Genomic DNA, 12,289 nt, shown 5'->3' with positions numbered 1-12,289 from the left:
GGACAATCGGTATTGAGTAACGTTCGTATTGTCAAAAGCAAAGCCTCCGAGACGGAGAGATGTTTCTCCGAGACAACCGGTATTGAATAACGTTGGTATTGTCGAAAGCAAAGCTTCCGAGATGAAGAGACGTTTCGCGACTTCACCACTAGGGGAAGGGTGCGTGCGAAAAAGGCGGCAGTGCCCTACAGTGGGCAAGGCAGTGGGTGTGAGCCACACTTCATAGTGGAACGAGAAGAAAAAAAAGAGCAGGATGCGCGGTTCGCACGTGGCACGCGGCTGACGCGTGCAGACGTTCGGCGCCCAAGGAGAACATCATTCTTGCACTGGAGCCGGGACACGTCGACCAAGCGAACCAGAACAAAAAAAAAAAAAAAAAAAAAGGTACGGTCGTTCTTTGCTCTCTGTCTCGATCCATGTCGCTTCTCGTTTGTCCCCTTCGCTGTGTCCTTGCCTCTTGTGCGCTGTGAAATTTCGCGATGCCTCCGAGAGCTATGTGATGCCTCTGGTATAGTGGTTATGGTGTTATTCGGTGTTTCCGGCATACCGTCTCTTATGCATGGGTCTTGGTTCGCGCAAACTTGGGGTTGGTCTATCGCTCTGCTTTGGGTGGCAGAGCTGCTCGGGCGCCTGCCCTTCAATGCTGCACCACCAAGAGCAAACATACTCAAAACATAACGCATAAGTTTCCCGCCTCCTGTAATTTTAGTAATTAAATTACATTACTAAGTAATTTTCTAGAATTTTTTGAAAATTCGATTCAATTGCTTTACAAATGATAGCTGGTCCAAAGTAAAGACGTTACATTACTATTTTGGAAAGTAATGGAATTACTTTGAAATTCATTCATGCGCTAGCTCATGTTGACTTGATTATTGACTTGACTCCGTTCTTTTTCTTCCCTGTCGTGCCAATTTTTTGTGACGTAAGGGAAGCGGACGTGCTACGTTTTAGTACAAAGTAATTGCGAAATGACTATTTTTTAATTTACTCGCTTGAAGTAATTCATTACATTTCTAAATTACCAGCCCACAAAAGTAATTCATTACATTACCAATTTCAGCAAAAAGTAATTTCATAACTGTAATTGGATTACTGCAATCACCGCATTTATACATTACTCGCTTGAAATAATTCATTACATTTCTAAATTACCAACCCACAAAAGTAATTCATTACATTACCAATTTCAGCAAAAAGTAATTTCATGACTGTAATTGGATTACTGCAATCACCGCATTTATACAGGACACAAACAACCTTGGAGCTGCAATCGTGGTCGCGCGCGCGAAATTACCGAAGTCACAGTTCAACCATGGCCTCCGAGATGGCGCGTCGGCATCTTTGAGCAAAACCTGCCGGCGCGCAATCTCGGAGGCCATAATTTACTCTTGTAACTGCCGGATAAAGTAGAGCGGTGGCACCACCATGTCCTGCTTTGTTTAGTTCCTGCGCGCACGAGAGGTGACTTCATTGCATAGATTTGGAACAGAATGGTGGATCTATTCGCATATCTGCTCCCTGCAGGCCTGTAGTAGCGTATCTGCTTCCTTCAGGGGCTCCAGTCAAACGCGCATTGAAAAGGCCGCGGTACTTTTACCTTTCTCCTCTGTTCTTGCGGCCCCTTATGACCTTTTATGCCTCATAGGTACACTAAAACAAAAAATTAAATCAGCTTAGACAGGTAACCTATTCTTTCCGAACACCGTTGTCATTAATTTCGCCATCATAGGTTAGTTACGAGAAGAGGTCAAAATTTTATTTTTGAATTTCGCGCCGAAATTTCAGCGCGTGAACGTCACCGCGACGTCACGAATTTCGAAGTTCTTTTTCCGTATTCTGGTCCCATTGGTTAAATGAAGTTTTCTGAAACTTGGTATGCGAAGACTGGGTCAATTACCGATAAAAGACTACGTAGTCACCAGCAGACGCCGTCTAAATCTGTGACGTCATGACGAGCTGATGCGGGAAATTCAAGGCGGTGTCGCTACCTCTATTTTATTTCTGCGCGTTTCCTCGGTTACCAAGCTTCCTCTCGCTGTAAGTGTGGTGCTTTCGGTATCGTAAAAATCTAATTTACTAATACGAGAAAAATCGTTTTTCTATTTAGTGTCCCTTTAAAGCAACAATGAACTCATGTGCGTGTACCATTCTTTTGTTTAGCTGGCGCTTACAGTGTACTGGCGCTGAAGGAAAAACGCCAAAGTAGCGGCTGTTTGGGTGATGCGAAACTAAAGCAGATGCGCTCGGGCGAACCGGCGGCCAACTTTCATTCATCCACATCCCAGGTGAAAGATGGCGGCGACGCCGTACCGGCTGCGATGCTCCTTGCTGGGTCATTCGATGGACGTGAGGGCCGTTGCGGCCGCACACAAACCCGAAGGTGCCATCGTCACAGGCTCGAGGGACCGAACGACGCGGATCTGGCTGCCAAATGAGTGCGTACCCACCGACGTCTCTGTTTGTCAACGATCTGAGCTCGCCGTTGGTGCCGGCCTCTGGGAGCTGTGTAAACCGGCAGCGACAGTTTTATCGCTCTTGTTTGTTTTACGTATTCGCGTAACTGCACCCGTTTACTCTAGTTTGCGCGAATACTGCGGCCTAAAGATAGCGGCGTAGTTTGTTCGCTGGTTTCCCCCGTTTGGTTTTGTTCGTTTATCCATCTTACTAGTCATTCAGACAGGTTGTTGCTGACGTCTGAACACAAATAGCTGCGACAAACACAATCGTCGCAGGCATCGGTGAAACTAACGTCGAGTTCCGCTTACGATATTGAAGGTTGCGTGTATGCAAAAGCGAACGGCTGCAAATTCGAGCCATGTTTCGGAATGAACGGTTAGGTTGCACGTAGTAAACGGTGTACCGTGGTGCAAGTTTTGTAGCATAGAAACACCCTCCGAAGAAAGCGTAAACAAACCGTGTACGAAAAGTACTTACACCCTGGTAAAAAAGTAACGCCCCGCGGGAAAACTTTATAATAGGTGTCGTTGGCGTAAGGAACACCTAAATTCTCGGAGTGTCACCTGTAAAATAGTAGTAAAAAGGCCCTTTTGACGTGCGCGAACCATGCCATTCCACGCAGCGCGTCGTTTTTATCGACTTTCGCATTCTATTCCCGGCGGTGCCCAGATCCGCCGGCCTTGATGATGGCCGTGAGCGCATTGACCCACTATTGAATGCCGGGTTGCTCTTGAGCTAAAAAACACGCCTTCTTTGCTTATGCCGGCGCAGAGTCCCGTAAAGAAGAAAATGTATAAGAGTAATTGAAAATGTATGTAAAAGAAAAAAAAAACCGGCGTGGCCATTATTGCTTCAGAAACCTTTTGTCCACGCTAGCAGAGATCAACACAGCATATTTTCGTAGTCGGTTTTGTTTTTTCCTATGCATTAAGCAGTATTGCTTCAATGGCATTGAATATCCTCATTTTGCATGGTCACAGTTGACCCTGTTATCTGGGGAACACAAGTTATCACACAAAAAGTTTTCACTGTGCTCTTGATCCTTAGTCACGGTATGACATTTCCTGATCTAATGCACAGTGGCATATTGCACTGCAGTTGACTGCCTTAGTTTCGACAACCTTGAGAAACTGAAACTAAATTCATATCATTCATGCAATCTGTGTCTGTTTGCCGATTCTATACACTGCTGTGTTTTCAGTGAGTGTGCACAAAGTACTCGTAATATAGAATTGAAATTACCTATGTATTTTGTTTAGGTGGGATAATGTCGCAACCTGCTGTGGTAGCTTGGTGGCTGAAGTATTGTGCGGCCAAACAAAAGGATGCGGATTCGATTCCAAGTCACATCAACCACGTTTCAGTGTGGGTGCTATGCAAGAAACAGCTGTGTACTTAACGTGAGCGTTTGGGCAAGTTGGTAATTCATAGTGAAGAAAAACCTCTTACCGATTGGCGTTTATTCCGCACTGTTGAAAATTTTCTTGGCTGTGTACTTAGATTTAGGTGCGCATTGGAAGAACCCTGCATGGTCAAAATCGATCCGGAATCCTCCACTAATGAGTGCCTCGTAATCATGTTATGGTTCTGGCATATAAGAGCCCAAGAATTTTCCTCAGAATAAAGTTGCAGGGAAATATCATGCTGTGGCTTGCTGCAACAAACATGTACACGCCGTTTCCTTGCACAAGACTGCTTTGCGGATGTCTGCACGCAGACACAGGAAATGCATGGGACAACACATCACATGTGCATTTCCTCCGTTAGCACACAGTTGTCTTTTGCATTGTCCTCACTGCGTATCATAACCAGATTCACGAGCTAGCTACCTAATCGTTTTCACACGTTATGAAATATGTCCCACTAGATTCATAGCGACAGATGTTGCAAGCACTAGGCTACCATATATGAGCTCTGCTTGACATTTTAGGTGATCATTATGTACTTGCTAGCTAGGCTGGGGAATGATATGGCAATTTGCTTTACTTGGTATTGGGGGATTAAGTTTTGCTTGGTATTTGCATTATTTTTCGTTACATGCCACCAACTTTAGTGGTCAAATGGGAAGTGAATTCTACATGTTTAAAACAACATTGCTGAGTTACAGTAATGTTACATGTAATGCACACTCTTTGTTTTCATGTACAGGCTACTGCTTTGTACAGAACATGGCAGGATAGAGTTGGCATGAGATGACTGTAATGCAACACAGGATACAATAAAAGATGAGCAAGCTTCTTCTTGAAGCATGCTTTGGCAGTTCACTTACAAAAGTTGGGAATGGCAGATTATGCAGTGATATATTCTACAGCTTGGCACTTAATTGAAAGATATAAGAACAATCCACATTTGACCTGAAGTCACAATGCTTAGTTAGTGCATGTGCCTGGTTCATCAGATTGAATGACTGCAGAACATGTTGCATAGTGAATTACAAAAATGAATCTTCAAACAAGACATTGCAACAGCAAAGTTGTACAAAAAGAGCAACACTAAGTGCAATGGTGCAGAATTTAAAGAGCATTTGTCAAGAACATTTGTTGCATTGTATGGTGGGCCTACTTGGAAAGAAACATTGGGGCATTCGAATGCTTCAACATACAAGTTATTCCTTATGCTGCTTGTTTTGCAGGATCTTTTTATCAAGTCAGTTCTGTGCAAGGAATTATGATCTTCCTTTACATGACAGGCATATGTTAAGTTACTGGTTTAGTGTGGCTGTTCTTTATTCATGTTAGCACCATGAGGAATAAAACGGCAAACTTGTAATTCGTCTTGATTAGCTTGCTGTTTGCACCTGCCTCTTTATTTTATTACCGCAGTCTCCTTGCAACAATGAGATGAAACATTACCAGACACACATCTTTTTGTACTCCTGTATGCTGAATACTCAAATTGACCCTGAAACATTTGTGACAGCCTTTTAGAAACCTGTTTAGGCAGTAGCATAGGTCGTTCAGATAATTAACAGACTGATCTAAGAGTTCTGCGCAAAGTGTGTAACATATTCTAAAGTTGCAAACATGCGCATCACTTCCTAGTGTGCTGTTGCACGAAGTTTTGAGCTTTCCTGTTATGGGGGGGTGGGGTACCACTTGTGCAACAGATTTGATCGTCTTGTTAGCATTTGTGCAAAAAACCGAATGCAAGCAGCCACTTTGCATTGGAATCTAGTGGCATAGAAATTAACCAAATGAACGCGGACCATGGCTTTGCGATTCACAGCACATTAGCAGATGATCGCAGAGTGGGAAGCTTAGTCCCATACACTCAGTGACGAAGTTGAGAACAAGCACGACTTGGGAGGAGGGTAACCTTTAATGCCCCTTAGCTCCCTTGATGCAAGGTGCTATGCTTAACTTGTGGTGCAGATTATTCACTTCAATTGTAGCCTAACCACTTGCGTAACTTGAGAAACCGTTTTAGGGTACTTTGAAGCATATGTGTAATGGAACATGACAATTCCGTCTCTTCATTTTTTGCGTATCTTCTACACTGTATGGTGTGTGCATTGTCAAGTTGGGCCTTGGGCATAGCTGGCATCTGTATAGCTAAAGTATGAAAAGTGTCAGATTTGTGAAACTTTGCATTCAGTCAATTCAGCTTGCCCTGTGCAAACTGATTCCAATTTATGGCTGCGGGCTTAATTTCATCACCTCAAATAACTGCCAGCCATCCTCGACCGCATTTCTTATATAGCTTGGTAACCATTCCGTTGCTCTAACTGGCCACAGGTTGTCTGTCCTATGCATTACGTGGCTTGCCAAGGTTAATTTTTATCGCTTAATGTCAACTGGAATATCAGTTACCCCTGTTTGTTCTCTGACCCCCTCTGCTGTCTTCCGGTTGTAGTTTTCTAAACTTGGCAGGGCAAGACACTAGCACCCGTGCTTCGTTTAGTAGTCTTTGTAGCAAGCTCCTCGGCCAAGCCTAGTTGCATCGAGAGTATTGTGTTTGCCTTGTTTGGGGTAGCGCAAACGTCGCGAACCAGCCATACGAGACTGTCAGAGGCCCGATTTTGCTTCTCTCTCAGGGGCAGCTGCGACTATTATGAAAGCCAGTGCCTCATGGGGCCGAGCAATTTCGTGTCCAGCGTGTGCACGGTGCCACCCTCGGAGCAGTACAAGTCCGGCTTCATCCTGGTGGGCAGCAACGACTGCAGCATCTACTGCTTCAGTCCCGATTCGCCACAGCCCCTGTACAAGCTGCTGGGACATAGCGGAGCCGGTACGTCATTCAGGCCTCTGTGGCCTCCGGAAGTAGTGCTATGCTTATAAAGGTCATGAAGTGCTTTTCGGTATAATCATCAAATGCACTCAGTATCAAAATTTTTAGCCTCACAAACGGATTGCCGCAAAAATTTCTCGAATCCGTCAAAAACAAGCTGAGTTGCAGGGGTTCGTTGCAAGTCAGCGTGCGTCATGACCTTCAGTGCGCGTGATGACCCATGATTGCTCTCTCCCGTTGTGATTCCTCTGTGCAAGTGTGGATCACTGTGTAATATTAGCAGACTCTGGAGCACGGCATCGGCACATAGCGGCAGCTCGGGCCAAGAAGCACACCTTGTCCAAATGCTGCTCTTGACTTGGGTCACCTATTGGTCAATAGCATGCTACCCGCTGTTCGACGTCAAAACAGCAGGCGCCAGCAGCTCTGAAGAGAGTGAGCACAGGCCTCTGTATGAAAAGAGGGTGCTTGAGAAAATCCCAACTTCACGCTCCGCTTCTAAACTCTCTGCCTCACACGACTGCAAGATGTGGCTGTGATGTTCATAGCAGTGTTTGCTATACGCAGGATATGTTTTCTCGCCAAGCCCAAGGGGTGGTTCATGGCCTCGTAAATGCTCGTATCTCTGACTATTGGTGTTAATGAATGCATATATATCTTTTGTTTGTTTGCTTAGCTATGTTTGCTGCATATGATGGTAACCTTTAAAAAGGTTACCGTAGTGTTAGTTATTTTCATTTTCGATCTGCACCCATTGACGACATATACCTCTACTCACCTAATTGTTTCTTTTGTTGGTTTTTCTTTTTTGGATCGAAATCCAACCATGTTAACATCATTTCAATTAAATTTCAAATCTCATAACTGCAGGTTGCTTTGGGTGAATCGGGTTTCCAGTAGACTTGGTAGACTTGGCTGTTTGCCATGTGGCGAGGTTGAAGCTGATGATGAGTGCTGTAACTACAATGACCTAACAATGGCACAGCAGAAAAGACCCAGTTTCAATGTTATAATCAGGGCTGCAGTAAAACATAATGGGAAAACACCTGTGGCCACACACACGCAGCAGCTACGTACCGACTGCAGTTAGCTTTCTTTGAATGTGTATGTGTAGTATACATGCCTTATGTTGTTGTACATATTTAGCTTCGTTTTGGAATTGCATCACTTCTTTGCGCCACTGAGCGATCATTACTTTAACCTCGGGTCATGTGTTTACGTCTTGAATTTGTCTCAGTGAGAGGCGTACGTTTTGTTCTTCTGCGGCGTTTCACACCCATACTTGGGCCTCGCAACCTCATTCGAAGGCCTGCACCTTACCCACAAGTGCACAACATTCTTGGCTCCCCTGGGTACGAAACGCCACAGACTGACTTCATTGTGCCAACGTAAACATGTGAACCGAGTTTATGGAGATAGTGCACAGTGTTGCTAGTGGAGTGATGCAATTTCAAACTGACAACCCCTGGTTGCGGGATTCCGCAGAAACGATTTGCAGTATTCTGTGTCCATGTGCTTTGAGTTGTCGATGAATTCGCCCTTGCGCTGCCAATTGCTAGCTTCCTAGTTTGCTCATTTGGTAGAGCGACCCCCCCATGAAGGGGTGTTGGTTCCGGGTTCGATCCCCGGACCAGGAAGAATGTTTCTTCAACCAAGAAGCTTTCTTTCTGAGAAATCTTTCAGGCTACAAACAGGTGGTTGTCAGTTTCCCGTTTTTTTCACCACACCTGCCGTTTCTTCATACTTGACATTCTGCTGGGTCATGTTGTTATCCGCCTTTGCAGTCTGCGCCCTGGCAGCAGGTCAGTTCGGCACGCTTCTCAGCGGCTCCTGGGACAAGACAGCGCGCGTCTGGTACGGCCAGAAGTGCGTGATGACCCTCGAGGGCCACCAGCACACAGTCTGGGCAGTCCAAATCTTCCCCAAGCAGGGGATCATGCTCACTGGATCGGCCGACAAGACCGTGAGGCTGTGGAGGGCAGGAAAATGCGAACGGATCTACACTGGTGAGTTATATTTCATCTCATTAGCAATAGGACAGGCCTTTGTCTGTGGCACTCAGAGGCCACAGGAATCTGGCGAATCGTGGCAAGGGAGGGAGATTGTGGTGAAGCGGACGTGTCATTGCAGCTGCTCTCTGCTCTCTTATATCTGTTCACTATTGCATGCCTCGCAATCTTATTGTCATAACTGATGAAACCATTAGTTATGAACCATTGGTTTCATTGTGTCTAACAAAAAAACAAGCCCCTCAAACAATTCCCCTTCTTTCGTAATTACATTGTCATGTCAAACCCATAGTGTTGTAAACCAAGAATTCTAATTTTGAACAGATTTCCACTCCAAGATTTCTCATTGCTCACCAAGAAATTTTGGATTACCGTGACTTATTATTAATTATTGAATCTCGAGTAAACCTTTTCCTCTTTCGGTATTTATGAGAAGTCGCTGGAAAAGGAATTTTGCTGGAGTTAACATTTCAATAAGGGGGCTTGTGTTTGTACGGGCGGCAACTGCTTTCTTTGGCACCATTCTTATGTAAGCCTAGCACACTCTCTCCAAACATGTTCAACGCGGAGGAGCAGGCAAAGAATAAGCTATAGCGGCGCTCTTTGTTCGGCACTTCTCGTCACTTCCCCTAAACCTGTTCCTCTTGCTGCACTCTCGTAGGTCACGAGGACTGCGTCCGCGGTCTAGCCATTCTTTCCAATATGGAGTTTCTCTCGAGCTCCAACGACCAGACCATCCGGCACTGGACGGCCACCGGAGATTGCCTGCGTGTGTACACCGGACACACCAACTACATCTACTCGATCTGCACACTACCCGACTCTCCCGCTGGCACGGAAGAGTTTGTCACGTGCGGCGAAGACCGAACTGTGCGCATCTGGACAGTTGGTGGCGACTGTGTCCAGACGATCGCGATGCCGGCGCATTCGGTGTGGTCGGTGGCGTGCCTGGCCAATGGAGACATCGTTGCTGGCACAAGGTGAGGACGTGCTTTTGAAAAGCGCGTGGAGTTTCTTAAAAATGGGTACAGTCGAACCCGGGTATATCGAACTCGCCAAAAAACGTTTATTAGTTCGATATATGGCATAATTCGATATAGGCCCGCTATAGGATTTTGACACAAAGGCACATAACAATAAGAAAAGTACTTTATTAATATGGTGGCTTACTTGCGTGCCCTACTTTGGAACAAAATAGTCCTGGATTTTCTTGTGTCAACGACTTCGCTGCCTGCGACAGCACACACACCTCCACGTTGTCCAACGAGTCGGAGCAGCTGAGGCTGCAACCTTCCACATTCACGCAATAGCGCCGGACCAACGCAAGTGCACTAATCACTTCGGAGGATGTAGGCAATGGGCCATCGTCAATTTCCTTATTGTTGTCGCTTTGGCTCGTCATTGGCACGACGTCTGCAACGTAGTCCTCATCTTGTAGCTCACCCATGATGGCGACATCATCGTCCGCACTGACGAACTCGTCGAATGTCGATCCGTCGATAGCTCCCGGGAACTCTGCCAGCTCGCTCCAAACTTCGGCGGAAACACCTGCGGTGTTTTCAGTGCTGTCATCGGAATTTGGGGTGTCATCACCAGGCATGCGGAAGCCAGCACGCCTAAAGCAGTTCTGGATCGTCTCCTTCGTGACATCTGCCCACGATCTACTCAACATAGAAAGAGCTCCGAGCAAGTCGATCTTAAGCTCCCTGCCGACACGAAGGTTCACAGAGCACCAACAGGCAACACCACCAGCACGGACCACGCTGAATGAGGACTCGAGGAAAACAGGCAGCAGCAGGCACCCAAGCATAAAGAAAGAAAAAATGGCGCTCACTTCTACCGCCTCTGTACCTCGGAGAAAGCACAACGGCCTCTGATTGGCTGTAAGCGCTGCGAGCGGGCCAGGATCATTTCCTGCAGGGGGGTGTTCGCCCGTGCACAACCGGGTCTAAACCACTTTTTCTAGGGTGGCGCCGGCAGTTTTCCCCGACACCGCGAGGGAAAGCCAACTTGCTGGGGCACTTTTGAGGCACATGGAGTTTGATATATCGGTTGTCGTTGCTATTTTCGTTCGATGTAACAGTAACTTTTGCTATATATTCTCAATGTAAATTTACCGTGTTTAGAAATTGTTCGATATACGGGACAATTTGATATAAACGGGTTCGATATAGTCGGGCTCGACTGTAGCGGCACGGCATTGTTGCATTGTGGTGGCGGCAAAAAAATGAGGCAGTGGCAAAGGTGCTAGTCACCGATATTTCTCTTTACTGGGCAAGCCTGTGCCCAGACAAAAATGAGTGACACTCTAACTATGAGCGCAGGAACACATGCATTTGAAAATGTGTACTCCCGCTTGCATCACACAGTTTGCAGCAACATCAGTGACCATATGTGAAGGTGCATTAGCAGTTTAACTTTTTTTTTGCACTGGTAACCTATGGATGCACAGGACATTGTTATCAGCCAACACAATCTTAAGGGCCTCGCTACTAATACAGAAAGAAGCTTACTTCTCAGACAGCACAGCCCTCTAGTTCTAACACTAAAAATGTTTTTAAAACGTGTGCACGTGTTGGTGTGCATGGATTTTCCTATAATCCTGCATACATACAGATTCATGGCAGCAAATAAAACTGCTCTAACACAAGGGACAGAGGAAAATATTGACGATGCAAGTTAATGCCTTTGTTGATGACCTACTTTTTTTTTCCACTGCTGTGCGCCTTTTCAGTTGTTAGTAGGTGTTTGTGGTGTCTTGACTTCTTTCTTGTGTCCGTGTTTGCATGCCCAGTCCTTCAACAGGAACTAGGTTCAACTGTATTCCAATTTGCAGTGCATGCAGATATCTTACGTTTGCTTGCATGCAGTGATGGCGTCGCTCGGGTGTTCACGAGGCACGCAGAGCTTCAGGCGCCGCCCGAGGAGCAGGCGGCGTTTGCGGAGGCAGTCGCCAAGTTTGCACTGCCAGCTCAGGAGATCGGCGACCTCAAGATCAATGAACTGCCTGGCAAGGAAGCCCTCTTTGAACAAGGTAACTCGTTCTGGCTTCTCTTCACTTTTGGATCAGCTGCTTGCTTCCACTGTCCAGATATCGTGTTTCATTCTTTCTAAGTGGGCCTTAGAGGGCCCTGAAATGGTCCTTTTATGCTTGGCTGCTAACCCAAAAGTGTCTGGTTTTAGAGTGAGCAACTGGGCGTGTTGGTAATGCATGATTCGAATTTGTAGGCGCAAAGAAAACACAGACGAGAAGGGAGACACACACACAGGCGCCCTGTGTGTGTGTCTCCCTTCTCGTCCGTGTCTTCTTTGCGCCTACAAATTCTCTGGTTTTATTCCGGCCACGACAGTTGCATTTCAGTGGAGGCGAAGCGTGGGAGGCCCGTGTACTGTGCAGTCTCTGTGGCACTCTTTTTTTTCCTCACCTGTCAGTCTCTTAGTCTTTTTGAGTGTTGCGCTACAATATCGGGTCTTTCAGTAAGTACCAACTCGCCCAAGAATAAGTTGTTGTGCTGTACGATGTCGGTGCGTGAAAGACCCCAGGTGGTCGAAATTACCCGGAGCTATGGTGGCTAGAGGGGGAAGTGTGACGG

General features: G+C 46.2%; 1 protein-coding gene across 1 annotated transcript in view; it reads left to right on the top strand.

Annotated features, from left to right (window-relative positions):
- Positions 1-2,275: 2,275 nt before the first annotated feature.
- Positions 2,276-12,289, top strand: part of LOC119405115 (phospholipase A-2-activating protein) — a 30,459-nt gene continuing 20,445 nt past the window's right edge. The window contains exons 1-5 of the mRNA XM_037671910.2: positions 2,276-2,438; positions 6,494-6,687; positions 8,472-8,693; positions 9,358-9,676; positions 11,567-11,730. Of these exons, the coding sequence (XP_037527838.1) occupies positions 2,296-2,438; positions 6,494-6,687; positions 8,472-8,693; positions 9,358-9,676; positions 11,567-11,730 (1,042 nt within the window). The 5' untranslated portion in view covers positions 2,276-2,295. The remainder of the gene's footprint in view (positions 2,439-6,493; positions 6,688-8,471; positions 8,694-9,357; positions 9,677-11,566; positions 11,731-12,289) is intronic.

The sequence above is a fragment of the Rhipicephalus sanguineus genome, chromosome 9 (genome assembly GCF_013339695.2).
Source record: "Rhipicephalus sanguineus isolate Rsan-2018 chromosome 9, BIME_Rsan_1.4, whole genome shotgun sequence".
NCBI lineage: Eukaryota > Metazoa > Arthropoda > Arachnida > Ixodida > Ixodidae > Rhipicephalus > Rhipicephalus sanguineus.
This window is presented reverse-complemented; position numbering and strand designations above follow the sequence as displayed.